At 55.3% G+C, this 21,615-nt stretch overlaps 1 protein-coding gene across 2 annotated transcripts in view; it reads right to left on the bottom strand.

Annotated features, from left to right (window-relative positions):
- Positions 1-21,396, bottom strand: part of TSPAN11 (tetraspanin 11) — a 29,560-nt gene extending 8,164 nt beyond the window's left edge. For both annotated transcript variants that reach the window (XM_058656075.1, XM_004596346.2), the window contains exons 1-3: positions 21,051-21,396; positions 11,669-11,763; positions 3,790-3,981 (exon numbers count right to left, since the gene is read on the bottom strand). In XM_058656075.1, the coding sequence (XP_058512058.1) occupies positions 3,790-3,981; positions 11,669-11,752 (276 nt within the window). In that variant the 5' untranslated portion in view covers positions 11,753-11,763; positions 21,051-21,396. The remainder of the gene's footprint in view (positions 1-3,789; positions 3,982-11,668; positions 11,764-21,050) is intronic.
- Positions 21,397-21,615: the final 219 nt, after the last annotated feature.

The following is a 21,615-nucleotide window of genomic DNA, read 5'->3' on the forward strand; positions in this document are numbered from 1 at the left end:
ACTTTGTCAAGTTGGAGTTTCAGAATTTCTCCCCTGGACTAATAAGAAAGCAGGCTATTTTGCTGAAGTGTTCCTCATTTGTGCGTCCCAACATCTTGTGGGGTTAGACACAGAAAAGGTTTGTAGGGGACGTAGGCAGGGTCAGGGGTGGAGGAGCTAGCCAGTTTTCGGCACCGCCTGGCAATGCTGGCGGTGGAGGATCAGACAGCTGCCAAGGGGCCCATGGCCCACGGGCTCTGTGCAGCTGCCCTGGCTCATGGCCACAGCCCAAGGCCTGTCTGCTGAATGGCCTTGCCAGGGTTCAGCTCCAGGGGGCAGAGCATGCAGTGAGCCGTGTCAAAGCCACCTCTTGGGATGGCTAAGTCTGCTGGCATTTCCTGCTCTGGTGAACCACAAAGGGTGCACCTCTCAGCTTAGGACACGAACACCTTGGGCTGAATGACCAGACAGGGAGCTCTGAGCAGCACCCAACGGAAGTCTCTGGGGCTGGATTTGGCAGCCCCCTCCCTCCTGCCACTTGTGCCAGCCTCCTCAGAGAAGTTACCTCATCAGGGTTGGGGTACGGGGTGGGGTACCCTGGAGAAAAGGCCCTAAGAATAGCTCCGTGAATGTGGGTCCCTTCTCTAAGGAGCCCAGCCGCAGCGATGCAAATACTAATTACAGGCACCGTTTGATGCTTTAGATCATGTGGTGACCCGCTGTCCCTGAGACCTGGAAATCTGTCCTCATTATCCTCACATTGTACAGGGATGGAGACACCCCAGGGCGGGGGTAGAGTGGGGCAGGAGGGGCAGAGTCACGGGGCAAACTGCAGCCGTGGGTGGCTCTGGAACCCAGCTGTGTAGCTCACCGCCCTGACAGCCACATCGCGGCAGATGCAAGCGACAATGGCGTTGGAATTCTGGGTTCCCTGGCTTTCTAAAAGTACTTTCTAGAACTTTATACTTCTTCCATGCCAAGACTATAAAAAAGCCACCCCTCCCACCCCCCAACCTTGAAAAAGGCCAGGCTGCACTACGACCATCCATCATCATATGCACTTGGACTTGACTGAAGCTGTCGTAGTTCTCTGAGCGCCTGTATTCCAAACACTAAAAATATCCCTTTCCTTAGACCTGGGGTGGGGGAAGGGGTGGGAGGAGGAGCCTCTGTCCTGGTCCCTGGCCTGAATTTTCTTTGTCTTGCTTGAGCAGGCTTGGCTAAAAAGGAAGATCTGGTGTTAATAATTTAGATCCTTTTTCTGTGCAGACTTTCCAATGCCATGCTCAGCAGCATCACCGTTGTGGCTCGGGAAGGTGACTCAGAGTGGCTGACATCCTGGGAGGACTTGAGGACTGGACCAGGTGCCGTGGGTGTGCATGCATGGGCCAAGGGCTTGGGAGCTCTGGCTGCCCGCTGACCTTCTGGCTTCTCCAAAACCAGCCTTCAGGTGCCCGCTCTTCCCCGTTCATCTTCAGGGACAACTCGGGGTTGAGCCGGACTCGCTGTGTCTCCTGAGAAGGCTCCATCAGACTTTAGGCGAGGGAAGATTTCCGTGGGAAGTTGGACATGGAGAGGGGGAAAAAACCGGGTCAGTGTCAGAGGGGAAGCTTCCCCCCGGCACAGGAAACATGGAACCCAAGGCATCAACTCCAAGGGCAAGGCCAGCTTTCCCTCGGCTCCTGCTGGGCTAGCCCCGGCAGAGTCTGAGGGCAACCTCTTCTTGGACTGCACAAGCGAGGGCTTTGTAGCTCAGGGGTCACCAGGCCAGGCTGGAGGGTTCTCAGGAGACTGCATCAGCCTGTGTTCTGGGCTCCTTCTGGCAGGGAAAGCCCACATGGAAGATTCCAGGCTGTGCCGGGAACTGGTTGTGGGCCCTGACCTACTGCGTGTGTGTGTGAGTGCCTGGGATTTAGGCTGCTGCCTGCAGATGTGCCTGTCTGGGGAGCTCATCCTAACGAGAGGGAGCAGGTGGGTCCCTAGAAGCAGGGCAGAGCGAGGGGAGGAAACCACCTCTCAGCAGCTTCTGCAACAGCTTCGGCACCCCAGTCCCATCCCCTCTCCAATCCCACCTGTCAGCCCCCTAAAGGTCAGGGGGTGGGCAAAGGAGTGCCCACCAAGCCTCCAATGGGCACCAGGCCCTGGCCTGTGCTCACTCAGAGGGAGTATGCATGGGCCAGAGCATGAGTTTGGGGTTGCACACTGCTCCTAACACTGTACACCATCAAGTTGGAAGCTTCTGACATCCCGGCTGCCTCAGTATCTGCCCCCAGAAAAGAGGCTGTGAGCACCTGTTCAGGAGGCCGCAGACACCGGTTGGGGGGATCCAGCCAGTCCCACCTGTGACCCTGCGATGTTCATATGCCTCCAGGAGCCTTGCCTGCTGGGCCTGCACACAGCAGCTTTCATATCCAGGACAAAAAAAGAAAAACTAGGTTGCTGCTGTGGCCTGGCTTCCACGGTCAGTGTGCAGAGCGAAGGTGTGAGGTCTCTGTGGGTGCTGGGAAGCAGGGGGAGACACGGAGGGCCCTTTGGGGTTTCTCCCCGCCGCCTGACTTCCTTCAGGCTCAGCCTCATTTCCCTGCGCCCGACACGTCCTTGGGACATCTGGATGCTACTCTGTTTCCTCTGGTGACTGTCTTTCAGCACTCCCTCTCTGGCCCTCAGGAGGAGCCACAAGCTGAAAGGCACCTAAGCCCCAGGGACCCGTCCCTGTCCTGCACCCAGGGTGTGGGAGCTGGGCACTGCCATCTGTAAGTGGCCTCCAGGCTTCTGGACCGTGGAGGTCCATCCTGACCCCGCCACCTGGCACTCTGAGCAGGAGTTGATGCCGTCCTCAGCTCCCCAGGAGTGAGCCTGTCCAGCACGTGGTGCTGTGGAGCTTCCGGCCCCGGGAGCATCAGAACATCTCAACTGGGAGACTGGAAAATCACCTGGCTCCCCAAACAGGGAAAGTATGAGAGGAGAGGGAGGGAGGAACAGAGGCACAGAGTGAGAGGGGGAGGGAGGAAGGGAGAGAGAGGGGTGCAGTCTCAAAGAGACCCGGGGGCGAATCAACCCATTTTAACATATTGACCTAATTTAGTTCTGACACACAAAGAGTGGTTTGTGGTTCCACCGTGCAAACTGGAACCTGCCCGGTTATTCCGTGAACGTTTTCAGCTATGACAAGGGAACCACTGCTGTGTGTGAAGAGGGTCCTAGATGGGGCTGGCACAGTGGTGTCGCTGGTGAAGCTGCTGCCAGCTGGTTTGTGGCCCCGTTGCTTCTTTTCCCATCCAGTTCCCTGCTAATGTGCCTGGGAAAGCAGCAGAAGATGACCCAAGTGCCTGGGCCCCTGCCGCTCACGTGGGAGACCCGGATGAAGCGCCAAGCTTTGGCTGGGGGCTATCCCAGCTGCTGTAACCATCATGGGGTGTGGGAAGCAGAGTGAACCAGTACACACAAGATCTCTGTTTCTCCTATTCACTCTGTAGCTTTTTCATATAAATTCATTAATTAGAAAGAAAGGAGTGCTGGAGTTTTGAGGTCCTCACCGAGCCCCAATGGTCAGATGACCATCGGCCTGCCTTTGACACAGTCCTGGGGTGGAGTGCCAGCAGGACCCGGGAGGTCCTGAGCCAGGATTGGCCATGGCAGGAAAACTGTCGGGAGTCTGGGCTGGGAAACAGGAAACGCCGCTGCCCAAAGCAGCCACCTGGGGTCGCTCTCCCAGACCCTGCTCCCTTCTCCTCCCTGGTGGGGGACGCATGCACAGCAAGGGTGGGCTTCCCCTCTTCCATGCCCCAGCGGGTGCGGGGTGGCACTCACGGTGGACAGGCAGCTCTTCTGCTCCCGGATGATGGCGCCGAAGCCCAGGCAGCCGGTGGCCGTGACGAGCGCGCCCGCGAAGATGAGGATGTAGGCAGAGGTGGCGAAGGTGCTGGACGCCAGGACGCCGAGGTAGCCGCTCTTCTCCACTAGGGTCCACACGCCCACGGCCATGACGGCCACCCCTCCCATCTGCGGGACACACCCAGTTAGTGCAAGCTGCGCACCTGCACCTCTCCAGAGCCCACCATGTCCAAGGAGGTTCCTACACTCAAGCCACTCAGTTTTCCGAGGGGCCTGCAGGGAGAGCTTGCTTGCTGTTAGAGCCGGGAGATAGAGACTTGTCCCAGGTCAAGCAGAAGCGAGTGGCAGGGCTGACCCTAAAGCCCTGGTCCTCACAAGGGCGCCTCCTGGATCCCTGCAGGAACGTTCTAAGACTCCAAGTCCCAGTGCCCCGAGTCCTCCCTCTCCTCCTTTGCTCTGGGGAAGGGGAGAAGCTCTCAGCGTTTGCTCCTCATTTAATAAAATGTTGAAGAAATTTCACTTGATGGGCCCAGCACAGTAGCCTAGTGGCTAAAGTCCTTGCCTTGCATGCGCTGGGATCCCATATGGGCACCAGCAGCCCCGCTTCCCATTGAGGTCTCTGCTTATGGCCTGGGAAAGCAGTCGAGGATGGCCCAAAGCCTTGGGAGCCTGCACCTGTGTGGGAGACTTGGAGGAAGCTCCTGGCTTCCGGCTTCCGGTCAGGTCAGCTCCAGCCATTGCAGCCACTTGGGGAATGAACCAGTGGATGGAAGATCTTCCTCTTTGTCTTTCTTCCTCTCTGTATATCTGACTTGGCAATAAAAATAAATAATTAAAAAAAAGAAAGGAATTTCACTTGAGATGGAGAGAGACAAAGGGAGAGACAGAGAGAGAGAGACAGAAAGAGAGAGTGCGTACACTTCCGTGCAGCCGCTCACAACAGCTCTGGCGTGGAACAGGATGGGAGTGGGGAGTTGGGAGGCCTGCCACGTGGATATCTGAACCCTCGCCACTGTCTCTCAGGGTCTGGTCAGCCGCAAGCTGGAGTCGTAAGAGTCAGGAGTGAGAGCTGGGCTGTGGGGCGTGTCAGCCCCTAGGCCAAATGCTCACCCTGCAACAGGTGTTAGAGAGAAAATCTCAGGGGGGCTGGCATAATGGTTCAACTGGCTAACCCTTCACCTCCAAGTGTCAGCATCCCATATGGTTACTGGTTCCTGTCCCGGCTGCTCCACTTCCCATCCAGCTCCCTGCTTGTGGCCTGGGAAAGCAGTTGAGGATGGCCCAAGTCCTTGGGATCCTGCACCCAAGTGGGAGACCTGGAGGAAGCTCCTGGGATCAGATAGTTTCAGCTCTTGCAATTGAGGCCATTTGGGGCGTGAACCAGTGGATGGAAGATCTTTCTCTCTGTCTCTCCTTAGCTCTGTAGATCTGCCTTTCCAATGAAAATAAATAGACAGAAACCTCTCTGAGGGTGTTGATGGCTGGTGGTCTGGGCAACCTGCCTGATGTAGGAGTTGTCTGCCAAATGCTCCACCCACAGCTCTGCCCGCCCCCTTCCAGCTGGCCTGGAAGGCGTGGGTGATGTCACAACGCCCTGCTGAGTCCTCGAGGCTTCCCCCCCCCACCGCCCGTTTCCTTCACTCTCAAATAAGGGTGTGAAATGAGACCAGAGGTTCCCAAGCGCGCACCATGAGGCACCCCTTGGATTATCTTGCCCCGTGGGCGTTATGTGTTGAGGGCTTTTGCCTACCAGACACAATGCATTCATTAAGCAATAATTCATTTCTTATTCTTTATTAATCAAAAGTAGATGATAACATGAGGGAGAGACTTTTTCTGAGCAGCACGAGACAGTCAACGTGACAGCACGCAGTTGAGCTAACTCCAGCAAGGAGCTGAGGAGAATGGCTCGCAGTGGGGTCTGATCGCTATAGAAACATGCGCATTATCCATCAGGCTGCCTTAACTCTGCCCCTCCATCCCCAGCCAGAGATCTGGGTCTGGGGTCACCAAGACATAAACCATCGGATGGCTCTGGGGAGTATTCACCTACTGGGGGACATGGGATCCACCATTCAGATCGTGGTCAGGTGCAGAGGCTGGAGTCTATCCCTGCCCCAGGAGCCCTGCTCTAGGTGGTCTTTGGCTTTCTGCTCCCTAGGGTCCTCTGAGGCAGGAACCACCAGGTCCGTGGGAACAAGACCAACCAGTTGAGAAATACTGACCCAGGGGGGTGCTAAGTGTCCTGCCCCAATTCACGCACTAGGTGGCGCTGTGCCGAATCTCAGGGGCAGCAGGTGACTCTTCAAGCGCTGGGCCCCTGCCCTGGGAGCGCTGCCCGCAGCGGGGCTGCCACGCGCTCTGCAACAGCGCCCTATGGCTTGCAGCTTTGTGATAGGTAGTTATCGTTTAAAAAGGAGCAAAAATACCCAGATTATGTAGGAAGGGGGAAAGGATAGGGTGGGGGCTCCAAGATGCCACCAGCCGAGAGGTTGCCCTCCGTCACAGCACGAGCTGGTCACACAGATGGGGCTGGAACCTGACAGAGCTGACTGAGTCCGCAGGTCAGCTGTGGTGACAGCGGTAACCCCAGCCACGGGACAGGGTCCAGGCAGTGTCTGGAGGGACATGTGCCCTCGTTATGGTCTAGGAAACAACTCTACACCGATTCTGATGTCAAGAGAATCAGCCAGAACTCCACCCTTTTCTGAAGCGGCAGGAAAAGTCAATACCTGTGTAGTGTAGAAGCAGAAGGTTCTGAAGGTTTTTTGGGGTAGGGAATCTACCTGCTTGTATGTGGGCTGTCCGCTCTTTACAAACCAATTCTTCCAACAGACAAACAAACAAAGCAGGTGTTTGGGGCAACTGGGAGGATGCTGCTTGGCATGGCCATACCCCATGTCCCAGGATCTGCCTAGGAGACTTGAACTTCAGCCTGGCTCAGTCGTGGCTGGTGTGGGCATTTAGGGAGTAAACAAACAAATGGGAGACACCTCTCTCTCTCTTTCAAATAAAACAAATACAAGAAAATCCTGCCTCTAGATGAGCAAAATACAAAAGTCAAACGTTGGCAGAGGCTGCCAGATGGTGTCCACGAGTGACAAAATCAGCAAGTTACTATGGGACACGTGAGCTCTCCAATCCTCAGTTTCTCCATCTATGCAATGGGTGTGTTGGACAGGCATATCTCTGAAGTCCCTTCCACACAGGTAATGTGTCCCTGTGAGCACCAGCCTTCTGTTTGCTCACTCCCAGCATGGGTGCTGCTGGCTCATGGCTGTCACTCCAGCCAAGGGGGAGCTGCCAAGTCAGCAGGAAGAGCAGGAATTGGGGAAGAGGAGGGAAGTTGGGGCTGGTGGTGGGGTGGCGTGGGGCTCACCCTAACGAGCTGTATCCACAGCCATTTGCATAGCGTTGACTCGACAGTATTTGGCTCCTGACAGAAACTAGGTTGCTCCCTGCAGTCGAATATTAACCACATTTTTCAAAGCCACAGCCTGTGGCCGATCAGCCAGTGCACCCTGTGGCGAGAGAAGCAGAGCAAAGAGGAGACAGGAAGGCCAGCAGGGCAGAGCAAGTTACCCAGGCAGGGTAATTTTAGGAACTGCCCACGCAGAGGGAAGAAGCATTGCCCACATACGGGGCATGATACAGGGCTCCGCACACACCCCTTGGGGCTGGAGAGAAGAAAGTCTATGGAGGGGACAGAGGGAACTTTTGTGCCCAGCCTACTGCACAGCTGGGTGCACAACCAGGCCTGGGGACCCCAGTGAGGAGGGGAAGTCCTAGCCGGGACACAGGGTGGTGGTGGGACAATGCAGCTTGCTGGCTGCCCACTCTCGCATCAAACAATAGGTAGGACCAGAACAATCTGGTCTACCTGCTGGTCACCTACAGCTCCTCCTATGGCACTACTGCCCACCACCCTGGACTACAGGGCCACCACTGACTTGGCCCTCTCTCTTTGGCAACAGCCACCTGCCATGTGTCCTGCCCAGGCCCATTGTGGCGCTGGGGTGTAGCTCCCCACACGTCGCTGGCAGTCCCAAGCAACTTTGCTCTCAGAGGCCTCCAGTGCTGAGCTGCCACGGAAAACCCTGCTGAGACACTCCCTGGCCATGCCCCCAAATTCCCAGCACCCAGGAAGCCAAGGCCAAACTCTTCCCTTGGCTTTGGCCTGATTTGGGGCTCCCCCTGTTGCACTCTCCTTCTTCCACACCTGGCCTGGAGCACCAAGAGGAAGCACCCGCTTTTCCTGCAAATGCCCAGTACCTGGAGCAGTGTCAGGACAGTGGTCACACACACAGGAACGTGGGGCAACATGCTGGTGGCCATGCACCTGCTCGGACACCCTGGGGAGCTGAGCTCTCTCCTATGTTGGTTTACTTCCCAAATGTTCACAGTAGTTAAGGCTGAGCCAGACAGAGCCACAGCTAAGAACTCTATCTGGGTCTCCCACGTGGGTGACAGGCACCCAAACACTTGGGGGCTATTTTCTACTGCTGTCTGAGGTGTGTTAGCAGGAGCTGGACCGGGACTTGAACCAGCGCTTACCTGGAATTCTGGAGTCTTAGGTTGTGGGTGAATCTCCTGTGCCACAATGCCATTCCCCTGGCCCCTACACTATCCCTTTTCAAACCTGACTCAGAACCTGGAGGAAACTGTCCACGGCTGCCCCTGTGTCCATGTACTGCGGGCTGTCCTGTCTTCCATCCTCACTCCACCGTGTGCACCTGTCCGTTGTCAATGCGCAGCACACAGGCTGCTTACCACCTGCCTGTCTCCACGTTCAGCCTCTAACTAAGCCTCGCTCAGCACAGCCTCCCCAGCAGAGCACCACAAAGGCCAGATGCCCGGAGACCCACGAGGGAGGTGAGGAGGCGGGAAGACATGAGCCAGCCCTTGTCTGCTCTGGATGGAGCTGCAAAAGCCCCAGCACACACATGTCATTTCCAAGGTCACGCTGCCAGGCAGAGTGTGGTGGGCACACATGTCATTTCCAAGGTCACGCTGCCAGGCAGAGCGTGGTGGGCACCGGAAGTACAGAATCTACAGTTCCTACCCAGTGTTCGTTTTCCCAAAGCCGCCCTGCCCCGCAAGCCGGTCATCGGGTGTCGGACATAGCAGAGGCATGGCTCACAGCCCTGACCACAGGCTCCCTCCTGGCTTGCCAGGACCCTGTGTGAACCCTAGGTGTGACCCTGTGCAAACCAAGTCCACCAGCACAGATGGGAGAGTCCTGGAGGGGTCTTGGAGGCCTCAGCGGGGCTGGGGGATGTGGGATGCCAGGAGGGGCAGGCAGGGTTAAGTTCGTGAGCATGATGGTGGAGGGAAGGTCTCTGTGGTCTTTGGAGATAAGGCTCTTTGCAACCTGAGTGGGGGCTCCTCTGGCCAGGTGTGGGTCCCCTACTCTGTCTCTCTGTGTCACCTGTTTTGGCCCCTACGTCTCCCCTTGAGAGCTCCTCAGGACTGGCTAGAGGTTGAGTCCTCCGGGCCCCCACAGGAAGGGCAGAATGGAGTGTCCAGATATTAGCAGCTCCCATCCTGGCCAGGACCAGTCCAGGAAGCGCCTACTCCCGCTGTTACCCCCCCATAGCCTGGTGGAGCTCCTGGGAGGCAGGCGAAGCTTTGATTATGAACACAGCTGAGCAGCTAATTAAAATAATAAATTAGAGAACAAACTGCCAGGGCATTGGGCGCTATAGGGAGTGTTATAGGGTAGGGAGGAGGATGGCAAAGAAATCGGGGTGCACGTTTTCCTTCGTTCCGGATGTGTTTATTTATTGGAGAGGTAGAATGATACAGAGAGAGGGCGAGACAGAGATTTTCCCATCCACTGGTTGACTCCTCAGATGCCTTCCCGACCTGGCCAGACCTAGGTCAGATCACAAACAGGAGCCGGGAACTCCATCTGGGTCCTGAAGCCGGGACCTGAACCCAGGCACTGCAATGTGGGGTGCAGTGTTCTAAGCTGCACCAATACCCAGCTCCCCCACATCTCTGCTTTCTCTTGCTTTCCAGGCTTTCGGAGACTGTCTGCAGGGAACACAGTTCTTCTTAAAAAGAAATGCTCATTCACCAAGCACCCTATAGGATTCATCTCCGGGAATGGAAACCACCCACACCCACATGGTTTACGGCCCAAAACACGGTTCATTACTCTCCCACCCCCCTAACGCAGCTTCACTATTCCAGGAAACGCTTGCCCAGAAGAGAAAAGTTGCAAATAACTTGACTGTTTCTTTTAGAAACTTTGCAAAAGACACTGAAACAAAGCTCAGACTGTTCAAACTTTTAAACAGATGGCATCTACTGAATGTTCTCTGGCTCTGTCTGCACCCTGAACCACTCTGTCATGGTTCTTCCCAGTCTTAACCAAGTCTTGGCAGGAGACCATGAAGCTCAGACACAGCTCCCTGGCGCATGTGGGTTTCTGGGGGTTTCAAAAGAGCTATTGAGAGAGAGAGAGAGAGAGAGAGGGAGAGAGAGAGAGAGAGAGAGAGAGAGAGAGAGAGAGAGAGAGAGAGAGAGATTGAGACGTCCATCCTCTGCTTGTGCCAGCCCATAGCCAGGAACATGGAATACAGCTGGCTCTCCCACATGGTGACAGGGGCCCAGGCACTTAGGCCACCTTCCTCTGCCTTCCCAGGTGCGTTAGCAGGGCAGTCAGCCTGGAGGCAGAGCAGCCCGGACTAGAACTGGCACTCCAGCCTGGGATGCCAGCAGAGCAAGCGGTGACTTAACTTGCTGTGCCACACAGCAGGCCCTGAGTTACAGGTATTTTTAGACATTTAATACCTAACAGGGTCTTCAAAAGGCTCTTGGAATGTGCACATGTTGTAAAAATTAGACTTTTTAAAAATTATTATTTAAGAGAGATCTCATCTGTCGGTTCTTAACTGACTGGTTGGGCTAAGGCCAGCCTGGGCAGCTGGGAAGTGCCTCCCGGAGTCTGCACAGCAGGAAGCTGAATTCAGGAGCCAAACCCGGGACTCGAACCCAGGGCGTTCTAAAGTGGGTCGTGGGTGTCCTGACCACCAGGCCAAACAACAACCAGCTCCAAACTTACCTTGGACCCGCAGTTCCCACTAAGGTTCTGAAGGACCCTCTTCTATTGCCAAGGCTTGCATTCACCGAATGCAACTCCAAGAGATGATAAAAAAAATCTTCGAGTTGTAGTTGGAGACTTCAGGACTCAGGCAAGGTGCCCACCACTAGGTTACCCCTTCTGAAGGCAGCAGCCTGCCTCTTCAGCCCCCACACTTGGAGAGACCACATCACAAAACAGCCACCTGCTGGGGGCTGGCCCTTTCTCGCCAGTGAAGAGCACCCACTGCCATAACCCAGATTCACGTTTCTTGGGAAGAGTGCACCCTCACTGGGGCAGGCTCCCTTGGGGGGGAGGTGTCGCCATAGAGACAGTAGTAGCTTGGGACCCCCAAGACTTCTGTGTTCCCTCCTCAGCCTGGAAACGGAGTCACCCACACACATGTATGAAAGAAACAAATGGAAAATCAGGTGTCATTTCTGGCAGTCATGATGCTCCCGGGCGCCGGGGCCACAGATTGGCAGGGAGGAAGACAGTGGTCTCTTAGTACAAGGGCTGAAGGCGCCACATAATCCTGATCACGCGTGTGTCCTATCCTGATCGCGTGTGTGTCTTACTGAGTCGCCGTGTGCCGCCTGCCTGCAAGCCGCCTCGGCTCTGCCCTCTCGGCAGCGGCTCGGGGCCTGGTTTGCATTCAAGCAGCCTGAAGCTGCCCAGGTCTTTGATTAGGAGGCCAGCAGCCTAGGAGGTGACTGACACAACACAAAGGGGCTTGGGGGAGGCACCGCGTGTGCAGAACTCACTCACCCAGAAGAGGAAGTTAAAGATGAAAAGCAAATACTTCAGGTACACCAGCAGCCAGTCATCCTGCTCCATTTTGTAGCGGGCCATGGTGGCTAGTCCTACAGGGAAGACATGCACGTTTAAAAAAAATTTATTTATTTATTTTTAAAGATTTACTTTATTTTTATTGAAAAGTCAAATATACAGAAAGAAGGAGAGACAGAGAGGAAGACCTTCTGTCTGATGATTCATCCCCCAAGTAGCCAGAACGGCTGGAGCTGAGCTGATCTGAAGCCAGGAGCCAGGAGCTTCTTCCAGGCTTTCCATGTGGGTGCAGGGTCCCAAGGCTTTGGGCCATCCCCAATTGCTTTCCTAGGCCACAAGCAGTGAGCTGGAAGGGAAGTGGGACACGAACTGGCGCCCATATGGGATCCTGGAGGATGCAAGGTGAGGACTTTAGCCACTAGGCTACCATGCTGGGCCCCTATTTACTTATTCGAAAAGTACAGTTAGACAGAGGGGTGGGGAGACACACAGAGAGAGGAGCTCCCCGAATGACTGTGAAGGTTGGGGCTAGGCCAGGAGTCTGGAAGCCTCTCTGTGTCTTCCATGTGGGTGGCAGGAACCCTGGGAGTTAGGCCACCCTCAGCTGCATCCCCAGGTGCATTAGCAGGGAACTGGATCGTTAGGGGTGCATCTGGGACTTGAACCAGCGCCCACGTTGGATGCCTGCATTGCAGATGGCTTAACCCGCCGTACTACAATGCCCGCATATTCTCACATGCTGCAGATCTAGATTAGAAGGCAGAACTCCGAGCCTAAGATGTGCAGACTGCCCTGACACCCTCCATGGTCCTGCAGCCCGGTGGGGAACATTCCGGCAGCCGGTGGTGACGAAGGCAGAGATAAGCGCGGGGCCTGCTGATTCTGCTGGCTTTGCGGACACCCCAGGCCCCTCCATGGTTCTTCTTGAGCTTATGACCCTGGGGTCCCTGCCAAGCCTCACCAGCAGCTGCGCCTTGTGGAATGGCAATGCTGGGCGACCCACTCTCATTTCAGAACCACACCCCAAGGCACCGAGGTTACTATTCTATTTCCATCTCCCTCTTTTCCAGCCTTGGGGCAGGCGGGCAGCCAAGCCCAGCCCCCTCCCCAGCCCCTGCTCTGCCTTTCTCAGCAAAGCCCACGGGCTCCGGGACAGAAGGAGGAAGGCAGGAAAGGAAAGGTGGCTGTTTTATTTGGGGCTTCTATTTGCAGACCTGGAAGAAGGTCATTTAAGTGTTTCAGTCTTCTTGTTAAAAAAAAAAAAAAAAACAAAAAAAACGACAAAAACCCAGTTCTCTCCAATTTAGCTGGAGAGACAGGCGGACCGGGGGCAGGGAGATGGAGGAGAGAAAAAGGAAGCGAGTGACAAAGGGTGAGAGACGGGGCTGCCTCAAGGGAGGAGGGAGAGCCGGGGCCAGGGGCCAGGGGCCTCCGTGTGTCCTTGGGTGGCCTCCGGCCAGCAGTGTGTTCACAGTTTCCACATATCTCCTCCCTGATCTCATGCCAGCCCTGTGGCCAAGGGGCCTCAGAAATTCACTGCCGCCACAGAGCCAGCCCGGGAGGAATGAAGCTCTCCACATAGAAGACAAGACTTGGCTGAAGGATGGCACATCGGGTGGTCGAATCCTGGCCATTCATAGTGGAGATTTAAGAACCACAGATTGGGACCCAGTGCAGTAGCCTAGTGGCTAAAGTCCTTGCCCTACATCCTCCAGGATCCCATAGCAATGCTGGTTTATGTTCCAGCTCCTCTACTGCCCTTCCAGCTCCCTGCTTGTGGCCTGGGAAAGCAGTGGAGGACAGCCCAAAGCCTTGGGCCCCTGACCTGTATAGGGGACGTGCAGGAGCCCCATGGATCCTGGCTCCGGATCAGCTCCAGCTGAGCTCCGGCTATAGCAGCCATGTGGGGAGTGGATCGGTAGATGGAGGATCTTTTTTCTCTCTCTTTCTGTCTGTAAATCTGCCTTTCCCATTCAAAAGCAAACAAACCACCAAATCCTAGCACTAACCACTCTCAGTCTTCATGCCCCGGGTGATGTGTTTCTCCACACGCAAGTCTCTCTTTGTCACTTTACTTTCAGTGAGCAATCTACCTCTCCTGTGTTAGTCAGGGCTCTGCTCCTACCTCTGGGCAATTAAAAGGTGACGTGGTGACACCAGTGACGCGGGCCTAGATTCCTGCTGTTTGCCTAGGAGCAGGTGAGCGACCGTGGGTGGGCTTGTCACAGAAGTGACTTTGGCCCTGCCTGCTGAATCACTCTCACGCGCTCAAGCTTTTCTGCTCTCCACTATAGATGATGCCACGACAGGGTCCTCGCCAAAGGCTGGCATCATGCCCTTGAACTTCTGCACTCCCGGAGCCTGAAGCACACACAGTGCTGTTCATCACCAATCACTCAGCCCATGGCGTCGTGTTCTGGAAGCATCCCACCACACATCATGGCCACCGAGGCTCTGCCGCACATCCTCTGTCCCTCACCTTCTTGATAAGGCCCTCTTCACAGCTCATCTCCTCAAGGCTGGCCCTCCTCCCAGCGTGCGGCAAGGAGCCAGCGCACAGCTGTGGCCCCTCCAACGTCCACGCAGTCTCCTGCTCTCTCCCAGAGCCAGAGCTCTACCGCCCAGCGTGTCCTTAACCCCTTTCTCCTACAGCCTGGATCCCAGTGACACATCACCCACTTGCTCTGTTCTTCTCTCTTCTCATGCCACCATTTCCCACCCCAACACAGAACGCCTCCCCAGGCGGTCCAGCATCCCCCAACTCCACCCACCCCATTCCTCTCCCTGCCTGCCTCACTCCCCACCCCCTCATTCATCAGCCGTGGTCTGGCTGGTGGCTCGTGTAACTGTTTTCCCCTTCTGGGATGAATTAATCACAGTAATTAATCTACTCGGTCACCAGTGCTGGTAAGTTAAAAAAAAAGAAAAGATAAAGAGAAGAGAATGAATGGAACCATGTCTGGCATCCAAGAGCTCATAGCCGGGCAGGGAGGCGCATCAACCTAACTCAGACTTTCTCATGCAGGCCATGAGATAGTCACCTTCCAACGAGATGAACGCGAATGGTTCCGCGGGTTGTAACCCAGACTTGGGGTTGAGGAATGAGTGTGCATCATTGGGAATCTAAAACTGTACCCAGGGACCGAGTTCTGTGGCGGAAAAAGCAGGCAGAGGTTTGTCTGTCTCCCATGACTCTGGGACAGCAGAGCAGAGACCAGGCTGCCTGGGATGAGCCAAAGCTGGCCTCGTCCAGCCTCGTTCCCCGAGCTCCCTGGCAGCTGGCCTGGGCTGTCTGGGTGGCCCCAGCTGGAGGAGCGGAGGAGGCTGATGGCGAGAAGTCAAACCCTCGCACCCCTCACCACATCCAGGACCATCACCATCCCAAGGCTTGCATGTGGATGCACTGGCTCTCAAAGACAGCCTCACTAAGAACACATTTCCTCACAGACCTCTTGCTCTCATGAACCCCAGATCTTCATGATCGTTTCTAGCAATGGATACAGTGTCTCTCTCCATTACAACTGGCCCGGCCTTCCTGAATGCAGGCTTGTAAGATTTCTGAGGAAAAAGGGGTGCTCTCTTCTTCACCTGTGTGTGTACATATTGGAGGGGGAGCGGAGAGGCAGGTGCATGAGGCCCTGTCCAGGAAGGGATTATGTGCCCACCTCCCTGAGTACAGGCTGGTACTGGGCATGGGTGGGACTTGGTTGGTACAGTGTGGGCTCCTGGATCCCAGGAAAGGGGTGGGGGCTGAGGGAAGCTCTTGTTTCCCATGATTCTTAGAACATTTCCATCCCATGTGGGAACCCCATGGCCGTTCCTGCCACCTCCTGGACAGCACTTCTCAGTGTCTGTCCCCATAGACTTGGCTATGGCTGACCTTCCATGTCTGGCTGTTGTCAGTGGACATAAAGTTCGCTGCTGCAGTGCTCATGAAAGATCCACTCCTTTTCTTAGCTGAGTAATACTCCACATGTGCTGATCCCACCTTCTGCTTATCCGCTCATTGGCAATGGACAATTGGGTCTTATCCATCTTTTGGCTATGGTGGAACCAGGCTGCAGTGTGAGCACCTGCTGTCAGTGCCATGGGTGCAACAGGGAGGAGTGGAATTGCTGGGTCACATCCATGCTCTGAATAAATTCTCATTTGCCTTAAAAACAGCGCTTGCCTTGTCTCTGGAAAAAGCATCCTATGGGTTAGCTGTCAGCCTGTGAGAGCACCCTTTCAGGGAGTTGTATCTTGGGGGGAGGTTCCTAAAATTGCACAGAAAGCTTTGACCACTGCTGACTGGGCACCCAAAGATCTCAAGGCCCTTTCCCCCCACACACATTGGTGCTCAACCCTGCCATTGCTGGTAGGCACACACAAGGCTGGAACTGTCAGTGCCCAGGAGAGGGGCCATGTCTCAGGCACAAGCTCAGAAAAACCAGGGACCCCAAGCTAGGTATCCCAGCTGTCCAGGCCCCACCCAGCTGCTTCTGTCTATACCAGAGAAATCTTGAAATCCATGTGCCTCTCTGTGCAACAGCAAACACGTAGACACTCATGCATTCAAATGTAAGTGCCAGTGTGTACTTGGTGTACCTGGATGTCCATGTGTTAGGTCTGAACTCTGGAAGGCAATGCCATTTCCTGAAGAAAGATGGGAATAAAACACCTGCCTTATTTCAGGTTAGTGAAAGCTATTTTCTAGGGATTTCAGAACGCCTTAGCAAAGTGGCAGAATCTTCTCCATGCTAGAGAGCCAAGCCCACAGACACTTGTGGAAAGGTCTGACCTTTCTAGACAAGGAAGTAGAACACCCATGTGGCAGTGAACCCACAACCATACATGGCTACCCCAATTCTTTATGAAAATAAAGGAGAAGCTTTGACTGATCAAATTGTTGAGGGAAGATGTTACAGACTCAGCACCAGGACACCGCAGATGTTTTCTTAGAGTGACCCCCCTAAACAGGCTTTAAGAGCAGCATTATTTCTGAGGTTTAGAAAGCTTCCTACACGCTCTCGGTGACCAAGAAGATTGTGAAGCTAGTCTCCACCCAGAATTGGCCAGAGAGACCCAGAGGGCAGTGTCATCTCTCCAATGTCAAGTTGACTAGGTCTGAGGAGAGCTGGGATTCAGTGATAACACTGGCTCGATGGGAGCTGGTATGTGTTGCATCCTCATGTAGAGTATGGCACACGGCGACCCTTCAACAGGTTGTAATTCCTATCACATGCTTAGAAGTGCCCCCCATTCCCCATGCTCATCTTTGAAGTTGGGGAGAAGAGAGGGAACAGGGGAACAGAATTTACCCATTGACTGAGGGGAAGCTCTCAGTGCAAATTAAGTCTTATTTCCCAGGCATGCATGTTATTCATATCATTTCAAGATAATTCGCTAGTTGTGTTCAAATAGCTACTTATGGAGTAGTTTCTAGAAGTTAATATACTAAAAAGATAAGCATATTTGTACTCATGAAAATTGAGCCCAAAGATAACATTATTATCACTGATCATGTTTCAGGGAGTTCACTGTTGTGGTGGTGCTGAGATTCTAGTGCCAGGTTTAGGCACCTGCAGCTCATCTCACCTCCTAAGGCCTCGGCTGTGTCTAAGGCAACAATCATGGTTATTTCTAAGTCCAGAACTCAGCCCCGAAGGTCTCCTTTTCTCAACCTAACCCACGGATGAGGCCTGTTCGCCTGCAAAAAGCAGGTTTGGGTTTGCTAGGCCAAGCCTTAGAGTTGTCAAACTTGAATATGCCGGGGCATTACGTGGAAAGCAGACTGCTGGGTTCTACCCGAGAATTTCCAAGTCTGCAGGTATGGGGTGGGACCTGGGACCCTTGGCTAGGCAGAGGATGGGGTAGGGCAGGACCTGGAGCCATGCCTGGCCGGCACTAACTCCTCTTCCCTTCTCCAGGCTGCCGCACGGGTATGCACGACGCAATCTGCACTCAGCTGTTCTTTCAGCTCTTCCTGGGAAAGGGTTTCAGTTGCACAACTGACATTCAAAGGTCAGGGGCTGCATCTTTATGTGTTTGTCTCTTAGCTCCCGGATGTCCCAGGCTCAGGACCAGGTGTCTGGTGAATGACCTGAGGGGAGGTCAAAAAGTTGGTGGAAAATGTAATTAAAAGTACGAGCTGCAGAGGCCTGGCACGGTAGCCTTAGTAGCTAAATCCTTGCCTTTCAAGCACCAGGTTCCCATATGGGTGCTGGTTTGTGTCTCAGCCGCTCCACTTTCCATCCAGTTCCCTGCTTGTGGCCTTGGAAAGCAGTGGAAGACGTCCCAAATCCTTAGGACTTTGTACCCACATAGGAGACCCAGAAGAGGCTCCTGGTTCCTGGCTTCGAATTGGTTCACTTGGGGAGTGAACCAGCAGACAGAGTATCTTTCTTTCTGTCTCTCCTTCTCTCTGTAAATGTGACTTTCCAAAAACAAAAATAATAACTCTTAAAAAAAAAAAGGTATGACCCATAATGGGCAACGTGGTGCTGTGATTTAAGCCATGGCCTGGGATGAGCCATCCCACACAGCAGTGCTGCACTGCCCTGTGTGGTCCCGGAAGCAGAACTCCGGTGAATCAGCCAGAGTGAGGACCTGCACAGGAAGCAAGGTCAGCAGCCTGACGGAATCCACAGGGGATCCCAGCTCTCAGCACCCGGCACATCCTTCCTGTCCATTTCTCCCTGGCACAGGCTCCGTCCTCAAACGCCCCCATCCCAACCCGGCCCCACCCCACCCAGCGCAAGCAGCCCAAGCTAGGAAACCTTTCCCATCAGGGCTGGCTGTTAGCATTTCTCCCGGAGGGATTCAAGAAAGGTAAGAGGAAACCCATCTTCTGGGCCCCAAAGCTGGAGAGCCACAGGGTAGGCAGAGCAGTTCCCCACCTGCATTTCCAGGAAGAGATGAGACAAGGGAGCGTGTTAAAGACATCACGTTCAGTGCGATGGCCCTCGCCTTGAATGCGCTGAAATACCATATCAGCCCCGGTTCTAATCCTGGCCGCCCCACTTCCCATCCAGCTCCCTGCTTGTGGCCTGGGAAAGCAGTCGAGGACGGCCCAAAGCCTTGGGACCCTGCACCCGTGTGGGAGACCTGGAAGAAGCTCCTGCCTCCTGACTTCGGATCAGCTCAGCTCCAGCCGTTGTGGTCACTTGGGGAGTGAATCATCGGACGGGAGATCTTCCTCTTTGTCTTTCCTCCTCTTTGTATATCATACTTTGCAATAAAAATAAATACATCTTAAAAAAGAAAAAAAAACAGATGGAGGTGAGCTTGTAAACCATAGGGTATGTGGCTGCTGTAGATCTGGGATAGGCAGCCCATCCCAGCCTGGGGTTGTGCTCTCGGCTGAGCTGCCACTCCCAGACTAGAGCTCTCCTCCACTGCCCACTCTGCACGGAAAGCCATGCATTGCTCGGGTACCACTCGCCCATGGGGGTGCAGCATGTCTGGGCATGCAGGAGACTCCTTCCTTCAAAGGAAATTTCCATAATTCAGGTGAAGCTTAAGCTATGGGGCTCCTGCCTATGGGGCTCCTGCCTATGGGGCTCCTGCCTATGGGGCTCCTGCCTATGGGGCTCCTCTCCTTGGCTGAAGGGCAGCAGGTGAAGACCACCCACAGGCAGCTCCTCCTCACTGGCTCACCTGCTCACTGGCTCACACAGTAACCTGTGAGAACGTGGGTGTCGGAGAGCTAGTGGGGTGTCTGAATTAGGGAGCCCTCCTGACCTCCCCAGTGCTCCCAGTGAGACAGGACACAGAGAGTAGAGTCGGTTACTGCGGTGGACCAACACATCATGCTGGCCACTCTAGGTCGAGGGGGGTCAGGCAAGTGGCTTTCAGAGGAAATGAGACACAGGTTGAGATCAGAACAGTCATGGGCAATGACGCCTGATGCCCACCTACAAGTTAGCAGACCCCAGATGGGTGAAGCTCACAGCTGGCCCACAGCTGCGCTACTGCTTGACATTGGGCTGTCAGGATGTCTGGCCTGAACTCTCTCCTTTCCTGAACAGTCACTCCGCAGCTTTTCCATGCAGAAAAGGCTCTGAAATGGACAGTCCAGGGTGGGCAAAGCTCCCTCCCATATCCTGCTGGGGGTGCAGTCTGCGCTCCCTGCTCTCCTCACCACCTGACAGCCCACATGGACCCAGGGTTGCATGATCTGGATCCCAAAGAGTTTTACAGCGGGCAAGGCAGACCTTGGGTGGGAAAACATCTTCATCTCTTATCTCCTTGGCAGCCAACTGTGGAATGTGCTCTTTGCTGCCTCGCTGGCGGTATTGGGAAGAAAGCAAGATGGCAGGTGTAATGCCTCCCGGGTTCACCTGGAGAAAGCCTGTCTGGAAACTCACAGGGCTCTGGGACTAAATAAGAGCCGGAGACAGTCAGGACAGGAGTTCTGGTCCCATACATCGTGCGACACATGTGGAAAGTGTTCTGTCGTGCGACACAGCGTGGGTGCAGGCAACAGTGCCACCAGCAGAGCAAAGACCGCTAAGTTCTAACTAATGGTTCCAGATGTCAACAGCTGCTTCTCCTACACTCCAGCTGCTCACAAAGCAAACAGCACAGACCACCCCCATTCTCTGCCCCACCCCTGCCCCAGCACCCTGTTCTCTAGGGAACATTCAGGAACCTTCCCACGCCACATCTGCCTCTCAACTTGCTCCACATCCTGCAGATCTTTGCTGCTGCCTCAGCTAAGATGCCATCCTGTCCAGGCCTATGGGAGCCCTCCTTCCTGCCTCTCCTTGCAAGCAACTACCGCATGTTAACCCTGCACACGCACAGCACGGGTAAAAGCCATCAGGGCTGTCTGTTTTTCCACGGGGAGCCAACCAGCTGTGCACGGCAGAAAGAGGTGACAGAAGGCAGAGGGCGAGCCCAGCTGCCTTCCCACACAAACACACAAGTAGGTAGACCTTGCCCACCAAATGCTCAGGAGGTCAGACCCACACAGAACCCTGGCCCTGTGTTGCTTGGGACTGTATACACCCAGCTAAGACGACACCCAGTGAGCACAGGGTGGACAAAGTGCATGACATCAGTTAGAGGGACGGGCATGCACTGGCATCCCCGGACAGTGCCAGGACGGCAGAGGCCCCAGGGCTTGGGGCACACAGGTAGTTACTCACACCACAGCTGTGCACACAGTGTCCCGCGCGGCTCGTCTGCCCGGATCCCAAAGCCAAAACCGGCTTCTTCCCCGACCCGCCAGGCCTGTCCAAGCCCGGGTGGGTCCAGCTGTGGGAGCGTGGGGCAGTGGTGGGCGCCGCGCCAGGAACCTCTTCGCCTTCCCCCTTCCCGGGCGGCCACTTCCCCTTTCCACCCCGGAGCGCCTCTTCCCGCAGCCACTGGCACTTACCCGGCCGCGGGGCTCCGTAAGCAGCGACTGGGAGCCTGAGTGTGGAGCGGCGCTGAGCGGTGTCGGAGGGGCCGCTAGCTGCCCACGGCGCGCACCCTGGCTCTCCCCGGCCGCCCAGGGAAGGGTCAGCGCGCGGGCAGCCGGCTCCCAGCCCCGGGCCAGGTGCTGGTGGTGCGGCGAGGCCCGCTCGGAGTCCCGGGAGCCTGGGCTCCCCTGCACAGGCCGGCGCTACTGTCCCCAAAGCCCCGAAGGGCGGGCGGCGGGCGCAGGCCGCGGCTCTCTTTGTTTGGGAGTTTGCCTGTCTGGGATTCTGAGCACACAGCGACTTGGGGGCAGCTGTGCGGTTGCCTCGGGGAACCTGCAGGGGCGGGGCTGGGGGAGGGGTGGTTTGAGGGTGGGGTGGAGCGGTTTTCAAACCTGCCAACCCTCTTCTGCTCCGACCCTCAGGCCCACATCTCCAATAGGGAAAGCCACGGGTTCCTGGGAGATGTCCCAGAGACAGGAGGATGACAAAGAGGCCCCTCGCCCACCAACTCAGACACCTGGAGGAAGTTCGCCAGAAATT

Source organism: Ochotona princeps, chromosome 27 (assembly GCF_030435755.1).
Source record: "Ochotona princeps isolate mOchPri1 chromosome 27, mOchPri1.hap1, whole genome shotgun sequence".
Classification (NCBI taxonomy): domain Eukaryota; kingdom Metazoa; phylum Chordata; class Mammalia; order Lagomorpha; family Ochotonidae; genus Ochotona; species Ochotona princeps.